The sequence below is a fragment of the Diceros bicornis genome, chromosome 12 (genome assembly GCF_020826845.1).
Source record: "Diceros bicornis minor isolate mBicDic1 chromosome 12, mDicBic1.mat.cur, whole genome shotgun sequence".
NCBI lineage: Eukaryota > Metazoa > Chordata > Mammalia > Perissodactyla > Rhinocerotidae > Diceros > Diceros bicornis.
In genome coordinates, this window is record NC_080751.1 from 15,920,048 (window position 1) to 15,940,387 (window position 20,340).

Below are 20,340 nucleotides of genomic sequence, written 5' to 3' on the forward strand. Positions count from 1 at the left end.
CCATCCATTCCTCAGCCCATTGGACTCTGCAGGCCCGGGAGGCCCGCGTCAGGCTCACTCAGGGAATGCCTGGCCGAGCAGCTCCTGTCCTCCCACCCTCACCCATGCAGGGCCCTGATCTCCAGGCGGGAGGAGCAGTTGGGGGAGGGAAGGGAGCATCATTCCTCGGCTCCTTCTCCCCTTCCCGGCTGCATCTGTGTCTCTTCGAGAGAGACTTTGGTTTGTTCCCTGGAGAGGGCCCAAAAACTCCCAAATTAGCAAACCTGGCAAGCCCGCAGCTCAGAAAATAGTTCATCCTGATTCCATGTTTTTCAGGCTCACAGAAGCCTTTATTAATGAAGTCACAACACCAATATTTACCGTCTGCGGGAGAGGCACAACATGGGGGATGGATGAGAGTACAGCGGGGACTCCCGCCCCACCCCACCCTGTGCAGGCCTGGCCTAGGAAGATTGGCAGGTTTCCTTGGGGTCCTTTCCAGCGCTTTATCTGGATGACAGGGAATGCTCTGCTGTGATCTTCCCGCACCCCCTTCCACAGCAAGTGAGAGAGAATCTTGAGAGGAACAGCTCACCCTCACCCGTTCCTCTGCCCCCACTGGTGCCAAAAGGATGCCTCCTCTTCTCAGCCTCACCCCACCTGTACATACATGCTCCTCAGAGGTTATCCACCTGCCTGGCAGTGAAAGAGTCCACTGTGAGGTTTAGCCTGGACTTATCCAGGTTAGGACTTGCAAGATGCAACCATCCTGGTTGATCGGTGGGGGAAGGGGGGTTGGGTTGGGACAAAGCCCTTTGGTTTCTAGCATTGACTGGACCCAAGTGGGCCGCTGACAGTCCCAGCAGAAGAACCTTCTGTGCTTGGATCCCTGCATGCACCCCAGGCACACAGGGCTGGGCCTTTGACATCTTTCCAATGACTTCAACATTGATCAAGCTCCCACGACATTCCAGGCACCAAGAACAACATAAGTGAAGGCACAGTACAGGCAAAACCCATGCTCACTGGGGGACAGGGCTGACATGGAGAAACTGAAGCAGAGGGCACCAGGAGAGAGGTAGGTGAGGTGAAGGGTAGGAAAGAACGGGAGGCCGAGTAGGGGGCTTAGGAAGGGGGTGACACTGTCCTATTTGGGCCCGAGGAAGAGAACCCTAGCCGCGCCATGGCGGTCCTCCTTTGAAGTGGGCCTCCTCCTTGACATCCACACAAACCTTATTATGCCTACCACTCCATCCCTCCCCTCCCAACCCCCCAGGAGCCATGAATGCTGTTTCCCAAGTAGAAGAAGCCTTGGCTGTTTGCCAAGGTGGGCAATCCTGGAGAACTGGTGGGAAGATGAGTCAGCCGTGAACGTGCTGAGTCTGAGGTGCTGAGGGGCACAGAATGCAGCAGATGGGTCTGCAGCTCAGCAGAGGTCAGCTGGAGGCATGGACCGGGGAGCCAAAGAGAAGTCCTGGAAGTGGATGCGAGCCCCAGGCAGAGGGCACGATGAGGAGGCAGGAGGAGAAAGGACTGACCCTGGGGGGGACAGAGGCGATGAGGCATGGACGAGACTGGACAGGACTTAGAGAGGCAGGAGAAGAAGGCGTCAGAGGTACCGGAACGAAGGCAGGGAGGGGTAAGGGAGTCAAGGAGGGAATGGCCAGCAGATTGGAGTGCGGGTGAAGCCAGACGGGAGGCAGGATAGTTTGGCCACAATGAGGTGGCGGTAAATATGGTTGGTGGCAGTCATCAGCATCAGTAGAGTGGGGGGGCAGTGGCCCAAGAGCAGAGAGGGTTGGGGAGCACGTGGGAGTGAAGAAGAGGAGACAAGTCCAGACATTGCAAGGGAAAGGTTGTTAGGGATACAGGTTTTGCTTTTTCAGGATGAAGGAAATCTTGCTGTGTGACAAGCAGGAGAGACAAGTGGAAAAACTGAAGGGCAGGTGAGCTAAAGGGCTTAGTGGACCCTGCCTTGCTGCTTGTTCCCAGGCTGGAGGCCCCGAGTCCTTGGGGACAGGTTACAGGCTCAGCTTCCAACCCTGTCTCTGAAGCTCTAATCTGCCCGGGGGGTTCTCCAGGGACATCCTGGTGGGGCCAGGACTTGGGGCTGGGACTGTCGGCCTCTGTGAATGGTGCCCCTGTACCCAGCCCCCGATACTCCCCTTTTCCTCTGGTTTCTCCTCAACTGGAGAAGCCACCAGAGTCTCTAAGCAAGGGGAAGTGTGCGCATTATCTCTCTCCTGACCCACCTGGGCCTGATTCCCACCACTCAATAAGTTTGAAAAGACCTGAGCATAGCCTCCCTCATACACAGGATGGTCCTTCCCTATGTCTAGCCTCAGTTTCTCTTGCCGTGGAGTTGGAGCTAGAAACCAGGTCGACCACCAACAAAGGAGAGGAGTTAATGAACTGGGTCTCCAAGGCCCCACCCTAGGCTCCCAGGCCTTGAACAAGCTTGTCCTGCAAGTCCCCACTAGCCCCGAGTGCTGGAGTCTCCCACTCCAGGCTCATGGGCCCTGGGGTGGGAGCTGGATTCTGTGTCATTAAGAGAGAGACTTTTATTATTCCCATGGGGAAGGAAGACACAAGGGGCTCACTAAGAACTACAGCGGGCATCTGGAAAATAAATTAAACAGAAACGCATCAAAACAAAAAGGAGAAAAGAGAAATGGAAAGGGGCTGGGATGCTGCAGTAGTGGCGGCCTGCACGCAGGCAGGCTCTCCGAGGAGGAGGTCTAGCAGTCCAGGCCTCAGCCAGCCCATTTTTGTCCCTCTGCCGGTGGTGGCCCCAGGCTCCAAGCCCTGTGGGGCTGTGACTTGAGGCCTCCCCGCCACTGGCCGGGGAGTGGCCAGAGTCCAGCTGGGCCCACCGGGGGGCCCTGGCCAGGAGCGAGCAGCACTCTGCCCTCAGGGGATCGTGGCTGCCCACCCTAGTCATTGGAGGTGACATCGATGTCCTCCCCATTGGCCTGCTTCGTGGCGATGCGCCACCGGTTGATGTGGTGGGAGCCCTTCTTCTTCTGCTCGGACTCAGGTCCCTCTTCCTCCAGCTTCTGCCGCTTGTACTTTGTCCTCCGGTTCTGGAACCACACCTTCACCTGGGCCAGGGAGGGAGGGGCACAGGTGAGAAACACCCAGGAGGCCCCCAGAGCAGCCCCTGGGGCCTCAGTACTCAGGCTGAGCTGGGAGCCAGATGGAGAAACTGAGGCCAGGGTCCTTCCCTCTGGCCAGGTGCCGGCTGATGGTCTGGAGCACCGCTCTTCCAGATGCAAATGAGGTGGGGCCTGGAGAGGACACCTCAGGCCAGAGAGGGGCAGTTTTCCTGGCCCTCTCAACAGAGGGAGGGGAGGGGGACGTCGAGCTGCCCACCATCCCATAGCCACAGCAAAGCAGAGGGAAGGAATCCAGGCTCCGGAGCCCGCTGACCTGGGTCTCTACTGGTTTCTAGAAATGAGATAATAATCACTCCTTCACAGGGTTGATGGGACCAGTAAATGAGAGAATGTAGGCAAAGCCATCACATGGGTCCTCATGGGCTCCCTGAGGGCCTGATGTGGGCCGCGCCCCCTGGGCCACCCTGTGCTCTTTGCAGCACAGAGAGGCAGAATAGACATGGCTACCTACCAGGAGGTGGTGTCCGCCCCAAGAGCAGGGCCCGGGACAGCCCGAGCACTCCTAGGGTCACGGACCCCACGCTCGAAGCTCTAACCTCACGCACCATCTAGGTCAGTCTGCTTCACGAGGGGACCCTATCTTAGCAGCTCCAGGTGGAATTCCCCCCATCCCACATCAGAGACAGAGCTGGGTGGGTGGGGAGCCCTGGTCCCTTGGGTGCCAGCTCCTCAGGGTAGTCTGAAATCCACCAAGGAGGCCTTACGCTCCTTGGACAGCGGGGTGTCTGAGGCCCCACCCGGGGCAGTGCTCTGGACTTCCTGCCTCCAGAGCACTGGCCCCTGCAGCCCATCCAGATGTGAGAACAGGTCACACAAGGAACAGCTGGGAGAAATCCCAGGGGACAGAAGCAAGCTCCTCTTTAAACACAGAAAGACCCTCTCCATTCTGTGTCAGGCAGTGAGAGCCTGACAAGGGGAGGCTTGACAAGGGGAGTCACATCCTCTGTGACTGGGGGGATGGGGTTGGAGGGAGGGGCAGGTCTATGATGCTAAGCCCATCTCCTCCAGGAAGCCTCCCCAGATTTAGTCCCATCTCTAATCATCCCTCTCTTCTCCCTCCTCCTCCAGCGTTTGTTCAGTGTCCAGGACACAGCCTTTAACATGCTCTTGTCCATGATCTGAGAGGGTCATCCTGGCTCCCCAACCAGTCTTAGTGCTTGAGGACTGTGGAGAAACCCTCTGTCTGTCAACTCCTGACTACGCAGCTCTTTACTTGGCCTTGCAGAACCAAGCCAGACCAGACCATCCTGAGTTGGCAGGATGGGCCTAGGTGCTGATCCTTTGCTAGAAGTTCCTTCCCCTCTCTGAGGGAGGGGTGACCTCCCTCATCTATAGGAGAAAGGCTTTCTGGGGCCCTTGCAGCTCCAGGGCACTCCTGGGCTTTTGCTCCAGAGGGTCCCGGGGAGGTGATGCAGAGAGGGCAGGGTTTTGAGGCATGGATGGTTTCCTGGAAATGACAGCACATTTAAAAGCAAGTGGGAGCCAGCCCTGATGGCCTAGTGGTTGACGTTCGGTGCTCTCACTGCTTTGGCAGCGCGGGTTGGGTTCCCAGTTGTGGAACCACACCACCAGTCTGTCAGTTGCCATGCTGTGGCAGCAGCTCACATAGAAGAACGAGAAGGACTTACAACTAGAATATATGACTATGTAATGGGGCTTTGGGGAGGAAAACAAAAAAGCAAGTGGGTGCTGCTAGCTGCAGCTGGGGCGGTCCGTGGTGCCCGCCCAGGTGGTGAGTAGTAAGTCATGTGTGTGGAATGACGGTGAGCACCTGGGCTGGGGCAGCAGCAGTGATGGCTGAGGGGAGATCCTTGAACTCCGGGCAGGGCCAAGGGTGGCCCTCAGAAAGCCGACCCAGTGCAGCCCCTACTCCCTGAGAATGGGCGACAAGCACAGGCCTTAGCCATAAAGCCAGGCGGTGGCAGCCAAAAGCAGCCTGGCCTCTGGGCCCAGGGAGCAGTTTCATGCCCAAGCCCCACCCTCACATTCCCAGACATTCCCCTCCATCCTCTCCGTGGAGTCTACCCAGCCCAGGGTTTCCTGGCACCACCTGCCCTGGCCCTTGATTTCAGAGCACTAGGATGGGGATGGGGACAGCCAGGGCTCAGTGCTGTGCTGAGCAGCCAGCCAGGGATGGGAAGAGACGAGGTGCCCGGCCTCGGTGGATGGAGTGAGAAGAGGGCTTCCTTCCCTCATTTTCAGGGCAGGGTTCAGATGCCCTGGCTGGGCCCTGGGTGGCTCTCGGCACAACTGTTTGGCAGCCAGCCTGGCCCCTGCCCCCCACCCTGGAGCCCACTGCGACTGTGCCAGCCAGTGGGCGGATGAGCTCGCCCTGCCTCCTGTGCAAGGCGTGTGCATGACTCAGGCCTGGATACAAGGCTGGGGTGGCATTCCTGAGAGCCCCAGGGGCTGGCGGAAGGCTAAGCATGGCCAACCTAGTGATAGGGTGATCTGGGGCAGCCCTGGGCAGCACCAGGGACAGAGGGCCCCTTTCTGCACCTTCTCCCTCCCACGAACACTCCCAGGTCTCCTTCCAGGAAAGAGACTCTGACAATCACACTTGCCTCTAGCGGGATGGACCCAGCCTGCCCCCCTTGCCCAGCTGCACTGGCCCAAAGAAGGAAAGCTTCAGTGGTGGAACTTCAGGATATTGTTTTCAGGCCAGGGGCAGCTTCCTGGCACACAGATGAAAGGTGATTGTGAATATCTCCTCCATGAAGACAACCGGGGTCAGGGAGGCAGCTCCCTAGAAACAAGGATGTAAACCTCTCCCCAGGCAGCCTGGCTATCTTCCGGAGAACAGCCTCGGGCTGAGTGTCCAGATGCTGTTTACAAAGATGTACTAACAGGGGAGCTATGACTTCACTGTATCATGAAGACGGCAGGATGCACGGTTTGGGCACGGTGTGCTTACCACCATGGAAAAACAAACGGTCTGCAGGAGGAAAAAAGACTAGAAGGAAATGTGCCCAAAGTATGGGTGACTTTTCTTTCTTCTTTCTGCTTTCTGACTTTTCTTTAATGCATTCCTGACAATTACTAGGTTTTTTTACTTGGAAAAAGAAAAGGAACTGGGCTCTGAGTGGAGTAGGAGGTAAGAGTGACACCCCATAACCTCTCCAACCCAACTGGGCTACGCTGGGGTCACCCCAGAGCCCCTTCCCTGGAGGACAAAGGCCCTAGAAAGGAACCCGGTCACGTAGTGTGGCCACCAGCTCTGAGGGAGCCGCTTCAGGAGGCGGCGCTGATTCTGCACCTGCCTCCCCCAGCACCCGCACAACACCCCAAAGGCACAGTTGGGATGTCGGCTGGAGGAATCCCTCGCCCATCTCTGAGCCCTCTGGGTTTGGGGAAAGGTTCCTTGTGGTCTCCCAAGTCCCCATCTCACTAAACGTCTCTAAAGCCAGATCCTTCCAAGATTCTCTGCTTTTGCCTGAATTACCCCACCTGGAATGCTCTTACTTAGCCTTCAAAACCCTGCTCGGATGTTCCTAGACTGGACCTGCTCCATCACCTGTCTGTAGTTCCTTAGCACTTTTCTCTGTCTCAGTAACAGTGACCCCAGCAGTGCATTAATTGATTTGCTCGAAACTGTCTCCTCACTAGACGATGGGAACCTTGAGAACCAAAGTGATGTGTTCGTTGGCTTTGGGGCCCCAGGGGACATATTCCAGGCCTGTTCAGCCAGCTGGGCTGAGGTGATCTAGCCCTACGCTCTAGACAAGAGGTGGCTGGGCCAGACCTGGAAAACAGGAGAAAATCAATGGCAGAGGGACTGAGGTCTAATCAGAAAAGGGGTTTGGGAAGTGCTAACTGCTGGAGGTCTTTTTTGGCTTAGTTCAGTGGACACTTCTACAAGGGGGTCAATTCTTAATTCTCCATGTTGTAGACTGGATTAGCCATTTCTAGGGGGAAGCTGGGGGAGGGAGACCCATTGTTGAGGGAGACAAGGGTCAGCTTGAGTCAGGTAGGATGAAGAAGGTGAAACTGCTGTAGATGAATGAATGAATGAATGCATCAAGACATTAGTGGATTGACCAATGCATGCATTAAGGAATGAAGGCACGCATTATTAATGCATGAGTGAATGGACAAACGAACTAACAAACAAGGAAACTACAACTCCAGCCAATATTTCAGACTTTTCTTTTGAATAATCTGCTGTTTGAATGAACCAGGTCTGGGTCCCTTCTTTTCCACCACTTCCCAACCTTAGCCCATTCCAAATAGAAGGGTCTGTGGCTCCTGGACACTGCATACTTTCAGGTGAAAACCTGTCCTCTCCTCAAGAAGTTCAAATACCCCTCTCAAGGGGTATTTGAGTCTTATAACCCCAATACAAGAAGTTCCTCCCTATGTCCTACTGTTCTCTCTTCTGCTTTAATTTAAGCTTGTGTCCTCCTATTCTGTCATCCTCAGACACGGAGAAAGTCCTCAGACTAGACAGAAGCTTGGAGAAATCAATCTAGCCACCCCTCAGCCTGCTCGCCTCCCTGCCCTCTCCCCTGGGGATCCATTTCCTATCCTTTGATCATGTGAGCTGCTCCCATTCTCAAGGTCAAGCCCAATGCCATGCTAAGTTCAACCTTCACCCCACCAAACTGAGGTCACCTCCAACTCCCTATCAACCATAGTCCTAACTACCTAAGCCTTCTTCTCTCTTCTCTCAGACCATCCTGAATGCCTGCCCTCACTCTCAGGGAGACATCACAAGATTCACCATGCCCCTGCCCCAGCTCCTCAGAGAACCACTCCAGTCTCCCATATCTCCCCTGCCCTTTCCTGCCTCCCACTGGACTCCTGGAACTTCAGAGGTGCAGAGGTTCTTGGAGAAGAGCCAAGACTTACAGAAGGGATTAGTCCGTCTCAGGATACACAGTGAGCTAGTAACAAAGGTCTCTTGACTTTTCCCTAAAATTCAAGTCACTTGGATATCTCCCTTTCATCCATCCCCCAAAAGGCAGAGCATTCCAGAGCAGGAAGGGACCCCAAGAAGTCTCTTTATCATGCCCCTGGGGAAAAAAAGCCCACAGGCAGGTGACCACACACTCCTGCCTCCTAAGACCTCCCTCTACACTCTCTGGCTCCAAGACGGTGGCCAGACTTGACAGCTCCTGCTCCGTCTTAATCTGCCCGCCTCAAACCCTCCCCTTCCCTCCCACCAACGTAGGATCCTATGTATCCCTCGAAGCCTTCTGCCCATGCAGGTCTCCCCTGCCCTTCCTCACCCCACAGCTATGACTTCAAGGGGACTCCAGTTGCTCATCCTGCGCATGTCCTGCAAATGTGCACACTTTGCATTTACGCCCCACCACTAAGAATCTTGGAGGAATCTCCAAGGCCAAGGACCACATTTCTGTACCCTTTTCCCTCACGGCTCAGCTAAACGCAAAGCCAGGGAAGGTCAAACACCTGCTGAACTGTTCAGAGCAGGAGGGGCAGCTAGAAACACTGACCAATCCATCAGCCTGGAGCAACCAAATGCTTTCTCTCACTCCTCCTAAAACTAATGTGCCCCCGTCACATACATGCACAGAATCACGCAAGCTGTGCCCCATGCTGTATGACTGCTTCCTGGCATCTGATGTGTGCATGTCATATCACCTGATCTTTGGGCACCAATCACACTAAGCCCATATGTGCCCCATATTGTGGGCACACACATGTTACACATACCCATTACACACACATGCACACTTGCTCACTCACACTCGCGGCTCTGATCTGACCCAGGCCCAGGTCTGCCCCACCAGCCACCAGCTTAGACAGGCATCATGCCGCACAGACTCCAGAGCTGCCCCACAGCAGTGAGGAGCAAGTAATTAGAGCCAGAGGGAGAACTAGCCCTTGCCCAGGGCCCCTCCCTCCCCCTCCTGGATTGGCCCACAGCCATCCCAGCACAAATACCTGACTCCCAACCAAACAGCCCTGCCCCAACAAAGAAGCTCAGGTTGCCCACCTCCAACACTCCATGCTAAAGCTTTGGGCATAGAGAGACCCTGAGCTCTGGATTAAGACCCACACATTGATTTGCTTAACCCTCCCAGAAGTTTTATCCATGAACTTGTAGATAAAACTAGATCAACAATTTAGATGAAAGTGCAAGGGAAAGATAGAAAACAGAGGGACAGGGAGGGAGCAGTGACAGCAGAGAGCAAGGGAAATGACTGATACAGTTAACATATGGATGTGTGTCAAGAGAAATTTGCCCATTCACTCAATACTTGTTTATGGAGCAACTACTCCTTGCTGGTCACTGAGCTGGGCCCTGGGGTACAGTGAGCAATAGGAAGGCTTGGCCTCTGCCTCCCAGAGCTGAGATGCTCAGGCCTGTTGTTCATCAGAATCACCCAGAGAACTGTTTTAAAAACTTCTCTTGGGTCCCATCCCGAACTCCTAAGAGAATCTCCTGAGTGGAGCCAGAGAATCTGTATTTTAAGATTTCTTTGAGAGATAGATACAGCAGGTCTACAGACTGACATTTGGACATGGCAGATAATTAAACAACAGCAAAGTCCTACGCATATTATGACATGTGGAAGATATACTGTGAGCTCTGAGAACTTGGAGGGGGGATTATACAGAAACACAGAGAAGTAGAATATAGACGAGCCAGGAAGTCAGGGCTGGAAAGAACCCTGGAGTTCATTTCATTCAGTCTTACAGATACAACAACTGAGGCCTAGCAAGAAGACAAAGCCAGAGCTGATGAGATGATAGATAACCATTAGCAGACATATGAATATACCCGGTCAGTTGCTAAATAGATCTATAGAGATGGAAGTTTGAGATGGATGGTGGATACACAGAAGATAAAACAGCATAGATGATAAAGAGATAATCAACAGTTGGGTAAATAGGAGTTATTGTTAGGAAGAAGAGGATTATAATTAATAGAAAATAGGAAGTATAAATTACCCAGCTTTGGGGAGGCAGTTTAACGAGAACAGACAGAAGTACATGGCTAGATATAAAACAGCTATCTGTGCGGGACAGATTACAGAGCTCTGAGAGACAAATATAGATATCAACAGTAGAAATAGACGGTAGGGGGCTGACGTGGGTGACTGATGCTTGACAAATAGCTGATAGCTGGAAATGACAGGTAAGCTCGCCTGGTAAATACTGAAAGATAGATAGATAATTACTTAATTACACAGCCCAGGTCCAAATGATAAGGTATGAGAGGGACAGAAAGACAGCTCTGATGATGGAGACTGGATGTGGCAGAAAGAGCACTGGACTGAGAGTCAGGAAGCCCGGGTTTGGGTCTTTTGTAACACTAACTTGACATATTACTTTCAACAAAGGAAAAGACTGGGGATGAGAATTAATATTATTTGACTGCATATTAGGTGCCTTTAATCCTTAACTTATTTTCTGGATGAGAAAACCAGAGCTCAGAGAAGGTGAGTAACTCACCCAAGGTCACATAGTCAGTTAGCAGGGAGGCAAATATTAAAATTGTATTTGCCTGCCTGGGGAACTCTGCCCAGTCTGTCTCCTAGCCTCAGACCTGGGAAAGACAGCCCTCTACAAGGAGGTTTCTCAGGCTCAAACCTTCCATAGTTCTATTATTTTTTTTTTGTTCCATATGCTAAAACCAGCTCACCTATAGATGGAACAAGATTAGATATGTGTTGATGTTAGTGAAGCTGGGTACGTTATATTATTCTATCTGGTTTTGTTTTAAATATGTGTTTGAAACATCTTATATGAAAAATTTAAGAAACCATCATTACATGTACTAACTGGCATTGTTAGGAGCAAATATTGACAGGCAGCTAGATTCCGTTTGAAAGAAAGTTAATTAAAAATGCTCTCACTCAGCGAAAAAATTTGAAAGTTTAATAACAGTAACATTATTTCAACAAGTGTTAATCTGTGGGTGGTGGGATTATAAACTGTTTCGTTTTCTTACACATCTACAATTAAAATGTAATAACTAGTGCTTTTTAAATGAAGTTAACTATAAACACCATTCTTAAATTGACACCTTGTTTTAGACAGCAATTTTAAAACACTGTTTGCCAGGAGGGAAAAGAGTATTATTTTATTAACTTGTTTTTTTAATATATCTCTCTTTAAAATGTTTTAAAAATTAACTCCGTTGTTTTGTAAGCTTTATCTCTGCATTTAGAACAGCCCAGCTAGCAAATCTGAAAAAGCAGGGGTCCTGCAGCGGAGATGGGAGCAATGCATTGATTAAAGGGGGCATCGGACAGATAGCACGACAATAGATACCAAATGCGACTGGAGGACAAGCAGATAAGGTCGGCCGCCGGGAGCTGAGGACGCAGTTAGGGTTTGGACTCCCCCACTTGGCCCTCTTCCTATCCTCACTGCTCCCCAGGAGACCCCAGAAGCCTCTCCCACCCCACGCCTGGCGCCTTCTCACCATCTCAGAATAGGGTGGAGGGTGTTGGTGTAGCAGGGGGCGAGGCCAGCAGGAAAGGGGAGCAGATGACGCAATGCCGGCGGGGACGGAGCTGCTGGGCCGGCATGCCGACCTCTCTCATTTGCAGATCTGGGAGTTGTCTGGGACGGAAGGGAGCAAGGTCGCCCGAGGCCCATCCAGACCCTGAATTCGCCTCCAGGGCAGCAGCCAGCCCCTCCAGCACGTCGTACTCCTGGCGGACCAAGAGCTCAGGCGGCGCTTCCAGGCAGCATTTATTTACTTACCGCAAAGCCTGTACTTACAATAAACCCAAATCTGCCTCCCTATAACTCTCATCTAGTTCTTTAAAGACTTTTTTTCTTATCAATTACAAAAACACTACGTTGTCATTGTAATTTTACTCAGTTCAAACTCCTCCAACACCATTGGAGTTTATTCCCTCCCCAATTCAACAGTCCTTCAGGTGACTGAAGAGTCGCTGTGTACCCAGATTCCACTTTCCCACCATTCCCAGGCCCCTCGGATGCCCGCGCGCACACACTACGGCTTCAGAGCCCTGCCAGCCGGCCTGCGCAGAGATCAGTGCCACCCTCGGACCCCAAGCAGGGCTGGCCCCTCCCTGGCAAATCTCCTCCGCTTCTGATCTTTCTAGCCTGAGGACACGTGGGCTTTTCCCCCACAGCACATCCGCTGGTGGGCCGCCGAGGCCTCCGCCAGCTTTGCCCATGAACAGCAGCGAAGCTAGGGCGGGAAGGGCCTGGTCAGCCCACAAAACCGTGAGCGCGCCTGAACAGTGGCGGGAGGAGGGCTGCAGTAGTCACAGGACTGAGCCAGCTCCAGTGTCACCGGTGCGGCCCGGGAGTGACGGCGGCGTGGGGGCTCCGAGGCAACCACTGCCTCCTGATACCCTGGCACCTCCTCTGGGCTTTGGGAGCTGACTCGGGATAAAGTTTGATCCCAACCTCCTGGCGGGTCCTTAGTGCTTGATAAGGTCCTGCGGCCTCTGCGAGGCTAAACACAGTCGGAGGGAAGGGGCTCTAAAGACAGGCTTTGCGGGAACGCCGCAGGGCGGCTTTCGGAACCGGGCAGGAGAGAGCTCCGGGGAAGGCTGGGGCGAGACTCGGCCGCGCTGCACCCGCCCGCCCCCACCGCCGCCGGGGCTCCCGGGCGGAGCGCGGGCCACCGGCCGGCGGACAGACGGGGCGATTATTACCTGCGTCTCCGAGAGGCTGAGGCTGCCGGCCAGCTGCTTCCGCTCGGCGCCCACCACGTAGTGGTTCTTCTCGAAGGCGCGCTCCAGTCGCAGCAGCTGCGAGGGCGAGAAGGCCGTGCGGATCCGCTTGGGCTTGCGCGCGAAGGGGCCGTGCAGAAGCAGCCCGTCCTGGGGCACGTCGCTCGCTGCGGCCGCGCCGCCGACGGCAACACACGCAGGTACAGACAGAGAGAAGGGGCGCCGTGAGCGCAGCCCGGCCGCCGGGCGCCCGCGGGAGCCGGCCGGGGCCGGCACTCCCGCCCCGCTCGCTCACGCCCTCGAGCCTCTGCTCCCTCCCCAGTCCTTGACCCCTCCCCTATGTCTCCCCTTTCCCTTGAGCCTCCCCTTCCGTAAGGCCCCTCCCCTCCCCAATACCTCCCCACACTCGGAGAGCTACCCGGCCGGAAGCGCTGAGGCGCCGAGGTGGGCCCAGGCCTGGAGAGGCGCCGACCAGCCCAAATCCACAGTGCCTGGAGCAACCTAGGAGGCCAAGGGGTGGGAAAAGTCCCCTAGCTCTTTTTATCCCCTTGTCCCGTCATATCTTCCTCAAAGTGGACCAAGAGCAGCGACAGAGCTGGGTGTGAGGAAGGTGATAAGGAGAAGAGCAAGACTTAGGCACCCCCTTTCTAAACACAGATTCAGGAACTAGAAGGTACCCAAGGAACTCTCCCTTCACACCTGCTTAAACCAGCCTTGCAGCTAAATGCTCAGGCTACTAGCCCTCTGAAAAGTCCTGCCAACAGGCCCAGGCTCTACCTTGCAAGTGGCACAAATAGGCTAGCGGCTAGGTCAATGTGCAGGCAGCAGCTGGAGGTCTGAGGTCAGGCTTATTCTTCCCCCTCACCACTTCTCTCCTCCCAGGCCTTCTGGTAAAACCCTCTCCCCACAGGAGACTCTTACTGCTCTCTGGTGGGAAAAGGCCTTGCTTCATCCCTGAATAGTACCGTGCTGAAGAAACACGTGTATAAATATCTAGATGTCATCTTTCCCTCTAATATATATAGATATAGATATATTGGTTTCTGCATGGGCGTGTGTAAATATATGTTCCAGCCTCCCTACTGTCTTTTTCTTCCATCTACCATACAGGATTTTCAAAGAGTATGACTGTCCCTTGGCAAATGTTGGCCATCCTGGGGACTCAGCTCCTACATGCAGGAGGGGAGGCTGACACTGGGCTGAATGAGGCTGGGGTGGTGGCGTCAGGAACTACAAAAGCGGAAACAAGCTTCCACCCACAACTCCATTCTCAATGAAACCCCCCCAGGCCCTCACACAATCTCTGGCTTGGTTGCACATGGGAACAGACTCAAACCAGCCCTGATGTCACCCCTGGATTCTCACGCAGTGGCATATAACAGTCCACCTGACCCACCAACAGTGCAGAGCCCTAGACGGGATGTTTTGACAGAGTTAGCTGTTGAGATTGACTGATCCAATTAATTTCTTCACAAATGGCCACTGGTTTGACTCAATTTGACCCGTTTTATTCTTAAGATAATTGTTTGGATAATTCAGTTGAGATCTCCCATCTCTGGAAATATCTCTGTAAGTGAAGCAAGGGCACATAATTGAGATGCTGTTGCTAGAACTCTCCAGGTAACTGTTCATGTCCCTCTGCTGGTAGAAACTTCCTGACATTACTTTCTCCATGTCCCTGGGCTTTGGACACCTGCACAGATGAACTTTATTGCTGGGGCTTTCTGTGCAACAGGGTTGCCTAGGAATGAGGGGCTAGTGCCTGGGGGGAGATAAAGTCCCCCAACAGGGAGAAGTCATTAACTTCCAGTCACCTTATCCATTTCAAGTGGCTGGATCTGTGCTGCTACAAAAGGGAGTGGGATCACATCATAGAGAAATGGAGCGGGGACACCTTGCCCATTTGGCCTTTCAAGGTGAGGGCAGGCCCAGGGCTCTCAGGCCTAACTGAAGACTGAAGGAAGAGAAATGTAACCTGTCATGGTGGAGGGGACAGATGATCAGGAGAGGAGGTGGTCAGGCAGAGAGGGGTGAGAGGGAGAGAAAGGAGGAGCCTGATCTGGGTAGGAGAAAGAAGGATTAAAGTCTCCAGTGGGGACCAGTTGACAGGCCAGAGAAAGGCAGGAGGGGTGGGTGGGAAGCAAACACTTCTTGTTGATGTTAAAATAATTTGTTTCAAAAAACAACATCATTCTGAGCCGAGGTGAAGTCCCAACAGTGGTTTCCTCTGGACAAATGAGGTGGAGAGGGAGGGAGAGAGAAAGCCTAGCTCATCCCAGAGTTCTCAGTGTTTGGCCTCAGCAGCTCGACTGGCCCAGGCTGGTCAGAAGTGAGGCGGGTGTGGTGGAGAGGCCCCATGGGTGGGAGGGAATGAGATGCGGAGGTGTGAAGGGCAGTGCGGGACTGAGAAAGCAGGACTGCAGTCTGCCTCAATGTGTGTGATTTGATAGCTGCTTTGTAATTCTGTGGTGTGTGTCAGTCACTTGCGTGGTGGAGTTCTCTGTGTTTGTTTTCATAAACCCAAAGTGGAGGATGGAAGCCACTGTCCTTCTGACATACACATGCCCCTTTGCCTCAAGTCTGGCTATTTTAGGGGAAAGTTAGGTTGCTTAGGGTCTGCCTCACTGAGAGAATGGCCCCAGTTCATTGTAATGTCCTGTCGGGTGGATAGCGTGTGTCCTGCAGTCTATGTCCATATGCATGTGCAGAAACATCGGGGTCCTTTCTGACCCAACCACAAAGAAGCAGGGGGCAGGAAGATTATTCAAGATGCTGATAAGTGATGACAGATTTGATTCCAAAAGAAGCAAGGTTTTTCCCTATAAGAAAGAGGATGTTTAGTACAAAACTAACCATCCCAAGAAACTGATCAATAGCTACATGTTTCTGTAAGGACAAGAGTGATGCTTTACGTGCTTATGTGCCTGGGACCCTCTCACTCTGACCTGTGGGGAGGGACACTCAACCATCTCTACCACAGCTTCAGTTTCTGGTAACTGGCCCACAAGGGCAGAACAAGCTTGGGGCTGGGGTGCCCGTGGGGCCTGTTTAAATGCAGTCATTCTGGGCTGTGAGAGTGGGCTGTCAGTTTCAGAAAAGGACAGGTGGAAAAGTGGAAAGGGGCTGGCTTAGCCTTCCCTGGAGCTAGGAATTCAACCCCACCCCACTCCGTTTCTCTAGCCACTCCTTGAGGGCCCCTTCAAGGCAATAGCTGGGAAGTAGAACTAGAGACTTCCAGGAATGAGGCGGCTGGAGGTGGGAGCTAGGGATCCGAAGCATCCGGGGCTGGAGCTGCAGTCTCACCTGGAGAGACCGTGGCCGGCCAGGGGCTCTGGGCCGGATGGCAGGGCGGAGGGGCCTGGGGCTACGAGAGGGAGAGGCCGGCCAGGCAGCGGAGATAACCTCATTCTGCCTCCTCCAGCCGGAACAAAGGCGCCCTTTGAAGCACCGGCCCATTACCATCGCCGGTCCCAGAGGGCTGGGTCTCCCACGGCCCCCTCCCGACGCTGCTTCCCAGCCTGGAAAGTTCCTGTTGTCCGGGAAATAGCTCCGAAGTGCGGCCAACTCCCCTTCGCCGCCGGCTCCTCCCCTTCAGGCCTCGAAAGCCGCCCCTGGCTTCGGGGTCCCGCCACCTGGTCCCGACCATCCCGCGCTCACTTTTCGTTTTCCACCGCCTTTCTCAGCAGAGAAGCCGCTTCCCTGCGCGCCGGGACCGCGCTGCCGGAAAGCGCTGCGCACAGAGCACAGACATGTTCTTTTTCGTTCATGTAGGGTTTCGTTTCTTGCATTAAAACGGGGCTGAAATGAGCATCGCAGAGACCCGGTTCTCTAGAAAACGCGGCGCCGGAGGGCCTGGGACGGCTCGGCTCGCAACTCCGAGGCCCCGCTGGGACCGCAGGGCGCACGGCCGCCGGGAGCGCATGGATCTGCGGCGACGATGACCGGCCCCAAAGCTAAAACGTCTCAGGGTTCCAAAAGTCCTTCAGTGCCCAACAAATTTCCAAGTTCAAAAATGCGGCTACACTTGGCTCCATCTCTTCCTCCAGACACGGTTCTTGAGAGAAAAATCCAACCGTTTTTGCAACTCGACAACGTGCCCGGCGGGACTGATGGCTCTGGGAGCCGCGGCAATTTCCGAGAGGGTTTTGGGGAGGATTTATCAGGCCTCGCGCGGCTGAGGATGCTCGGAGCCGGAGCTGGATGCTCGGAGCCGGAGCTGGATCTCTCGCGAAGCGCCCCCGGCCCTCGGCGCCCCGAGCCCACGCGGGCGAGGCCAGAGGCGGGAAAGGCGGCGCGGAGGGCGTGGGGCGCGGGGTGGGCAGCAGAGAGCGCCGCCGAGGAGGCCATCTCGGGATGAGCAGAAACCACAGGGTTTGGGACCGGCTCTACCCTCTCCTCTGAGCCTCCTAACCGCCCGTCCCTCCGCCGCCCGGTCGGAAGGTTCACCAAGAGCCGCGGTTCTCAAATCAGCCCGTGGGCACCAGGTTTCGAAACCCAGGCCGAGGACCGAGTCCATGGAGGACCGAGGTGGTTTGCTCAATTTTTAATAAAACGTCATCTTATCAGTAAACATTGAATTTAATTGACAGGTTTCTTGCCCAAAGCGGGTGACACCCTAAGCAGCTTTTTTTTTTCACATGATTTGAGCAAATCTTTGAAATCCCCAGGAAGACGAGTCTGCCCACAAAAATTCTTGTTCAAGTAATTACATTCTCTTATTTTGTGGGATCTGCTGGTACCCACTGGCCAGATGGGACTGAGAAAATTGACAAATCGGGACCCGGGAAAGTGGCTTTCCGTGAAACAGCAAAGCAGCTATAACCAGAGCTTCAAGAGATCATTTTTCTTCTATTATCTAGATAATTGTGCCAAACATCCAATTTACTTTGACTATGTAGACCCGGTTTACCGTCAGATTAGCTTCAGGAGCCTAAGCTCTAGCCGTGTCCTTTTCATTTGTTTCACTAAAAGCCGGTTACCTACCTCTGAGTCACGGAACCTCACAACGCTGAGGACCGGTCTACACGAACAAAATAAAATCCGAAACTAAAGCAATTATTGCACAAATTAAGGCCACTCTTGAAAAAAAAAAAAAGAAAGAAAAAAGAAAAAACAAACTTCAACAAATTCAAGGAAGAAAACAAACTCCAAGAAATGCAACTCTCTTTCCTTCGGGAAAGTCAGATAATTGAAACGTGTGTGTGTGTGTGTGTGTGTGTGTGTGTGTGTGTAAGGCCAGTGGGGGATCTTCATTAACAAACCCATTGCCCGGTGCAGACGAGGGGGCTCGGACTGCCTACGACCTTAAAAGCCCTCTGCCCCCGCCCCCTGCCTGGGAGGATTGCGGTCGGTCCCCCAGCAGCCAGGTGGGCTCCCAGAGTCGGCGAACGGCGGAGGAAGCCGATTTGCTATTGCGTGTGACTTGAAGAAGTGGGGCCGAGGTTGCTGAGAAACATCCCAAGACAGCAGCGCACTCCACACTGAACATTAACTCTCCAGTTTGCCCTCCCTGCTGCCCCTTCTTCCCACAGACCCGGGGCACGCGGGGTGGACTTTCCCCAGCCCGGGCGCGCCAGCGAGGGCGGATCCCTGGGAGTTGGTGGTGAACGTGCGAGCGAAGTATGGTCCCAGGTCCAGCCAGGGCGGAGGGAGGGCCCTGGTGGGCGCTGCGCTCTGCGGACTGGGACTGGCTCAGTCAGGAGAGATTAAGGCAGGCCGCTGGGAGGACCAGGAGAGGCTCCAAGATGTGCCCGGGTTTGGCGTCCTGACCTGCATCGTTCCAGGGAAAGCTTGGAGGGTCCCAACCTGGCGCTCTGAGAGAGAACCTGACGCGGCGGAAGCGCGGATGGACCCGGCGCGGCTCTTCCCACCTTGGGAATCGGCCTCTGTGGACCCGCAAGCTTCTCGCAACAATTTCTCAACAGCCTCGCGCGCCCCCCGAGCCTCCCCCGTGCCACCGCAGCGCGGGCGCCGGCCGGCCGCCTAGGCGGGCACAACGTGGGCACTCACCCTGGAAGCGGTGGCCGAAGAAGCGGTTCCGCAGGACCCAGGGGTAGAAGTGCAGAGGGTCCCGGTGCTGCGCGCCGAAGAAGGAATGCGGGGGCTGCAGCGGGGAGGCGCCCAGCTGGTGCGCCGGGTGCACGGTCAGCGCAGGGTGGTTCATGGCCTCGGGGAACACGAGCTCGGGCCCACCGTAGAGCGAGCGTCCGGCGCCCGCGGCGGCAGCTGCGGCGGCCGGGAAGCCGCTCACGAAGGCCGCCTCCGCCGCGCCGGGGTGAGGATAATTTAGTGCCGTGGGCCGGAGTGGCTCCTCTGAGGCGGCCGCCGCCAGGGGATGGGAGCCCGCGCCCCCGCCGCCAGTGCCCCCGCCGGCGCCACCGTCCTTGGCCACCAAGGACTCGATGGTAAAGCCGCGCTTGGCTGTGGGCTGGAACATGGTCGCGGTCGCCAGAGCTGAGCGAGGCAGCCGGGCTCTGGGGAGCGCTCCGCGTCCTGGCGCCGCCGCCGTGCGGGGTGTGCACCCAGCCAGGCACATGCACACACACTAGCGCCCCTCACCTCCCCCGCCCGCCCGCCCGCGCTCAGCCCCTGCCGGCAAGCCTGGCGCGGAGCGGCGAGGGGCTTGCGAGCGAGCGAACGCGGAGTCCGGCCGCCGCGCGCAGCTAGGCACGCCGGCCTCTGCGGCCGAGCGGGCAGCTCCCGGCGCGGGCACTGGCGCGGGTTCTGTGCGATGCTGCGAGCTACCTCTACGGCCTGGGGGCTGAGCCCGGCCGCCAGCCTTTCGAGTCCAGCCGGGACCGACCCCCGCCCCCGGTCCTCCCAGCACTGCCCAGCCCGGCCCCGGCCGCCTCGCCAAGCGGCGAGAGTTAGCGGGCACCTGCCCCGCGCTCGCCCATTGGCCGCCGCTCACCTGCCCCAAGGTGGGGGGCGGGGCGGGGCGGGGCGAGGGACGGCGGGTGGGGAAGGAGCCAGCAGTCGGAGGCAAAAGCCGGACTGGAGCCTTTGCAGGGCGATCTAGGCCTCCTCCTCCCCTCGCCACTGGCATCTCGTCGCCTCGCCGCCCTTTAGCTGAGTCTGGCGGCCGCCGCAACCGTCCTCGACCTCCGTGGGAGCCGAAGAAGGCGTCCGAGGGGCCTGGGGCTTGGGAGAGACTCCAACCCCACTCCTCGGTGTGTAACTCAGTTGAACCCTCTCCAGTTGGTACCGGGATGTCGTTTCAGTTCTCAGACAACTTGGATCCGAGTGGAGGGTGGGTGTTTAGGGGTCTAACAAATAGGTTCTCCCGAGAACCAGGTCCCTGCTCCCCTCGTCTCCGGGACCCTCCTGCTCACCCACCATCTGTCCCCCGGGCCGCGGTCTGAAGCCGCAGCCTCGTTCTCGAGGTTTCGCGTTTCAGGGTGTTACGGAGGACAGCTCCGTAAAGGGGACGCTCAGTTCTTTTCACAAGGGGCCAGGCCGGGGACAGCGCGACAGCAGCCGCCAGAGCGGTCACCCCGCAGCTCTCAAGCAGCAGTTCGCAGCTGCTTGGCGCAGCCGCTGCGACGGGGGCCGGCTCA

The 20,340-nt window shown here is 55.5% G+C and overlaps 1 protein-coding gene across 1 annotated transcript; it reads right to left on the reverse strand.

Moving 5' to 3' along the window:
* Positions 1 to 1,256: 1,256 nt before the first annotated feature.
* On the reverse strand, positions 1,257 to 19,319 carry EMX1 (empty spiracles homeobox 1). The gene is made up of 3 exons (XM_058550652.1): positions 18,794 to 19,319; positions 12,767 to 12,951; positions 1,257 to 3,080 (listed from the first exon to the last, which is right to left on the reverse strand). Exons 1-3 carry the CDS (start codon positions 19,317 to 19,319, stop codon positions 2,913 to 2,915), a joined length of 879 nt encoding a protein of 292 aa, XP_058406635.1. The 3' UTR covers positions 1,257 to 2,912.
* Positions 19,320 to 20,340: the final 1,021 nt, after the last annotated feature.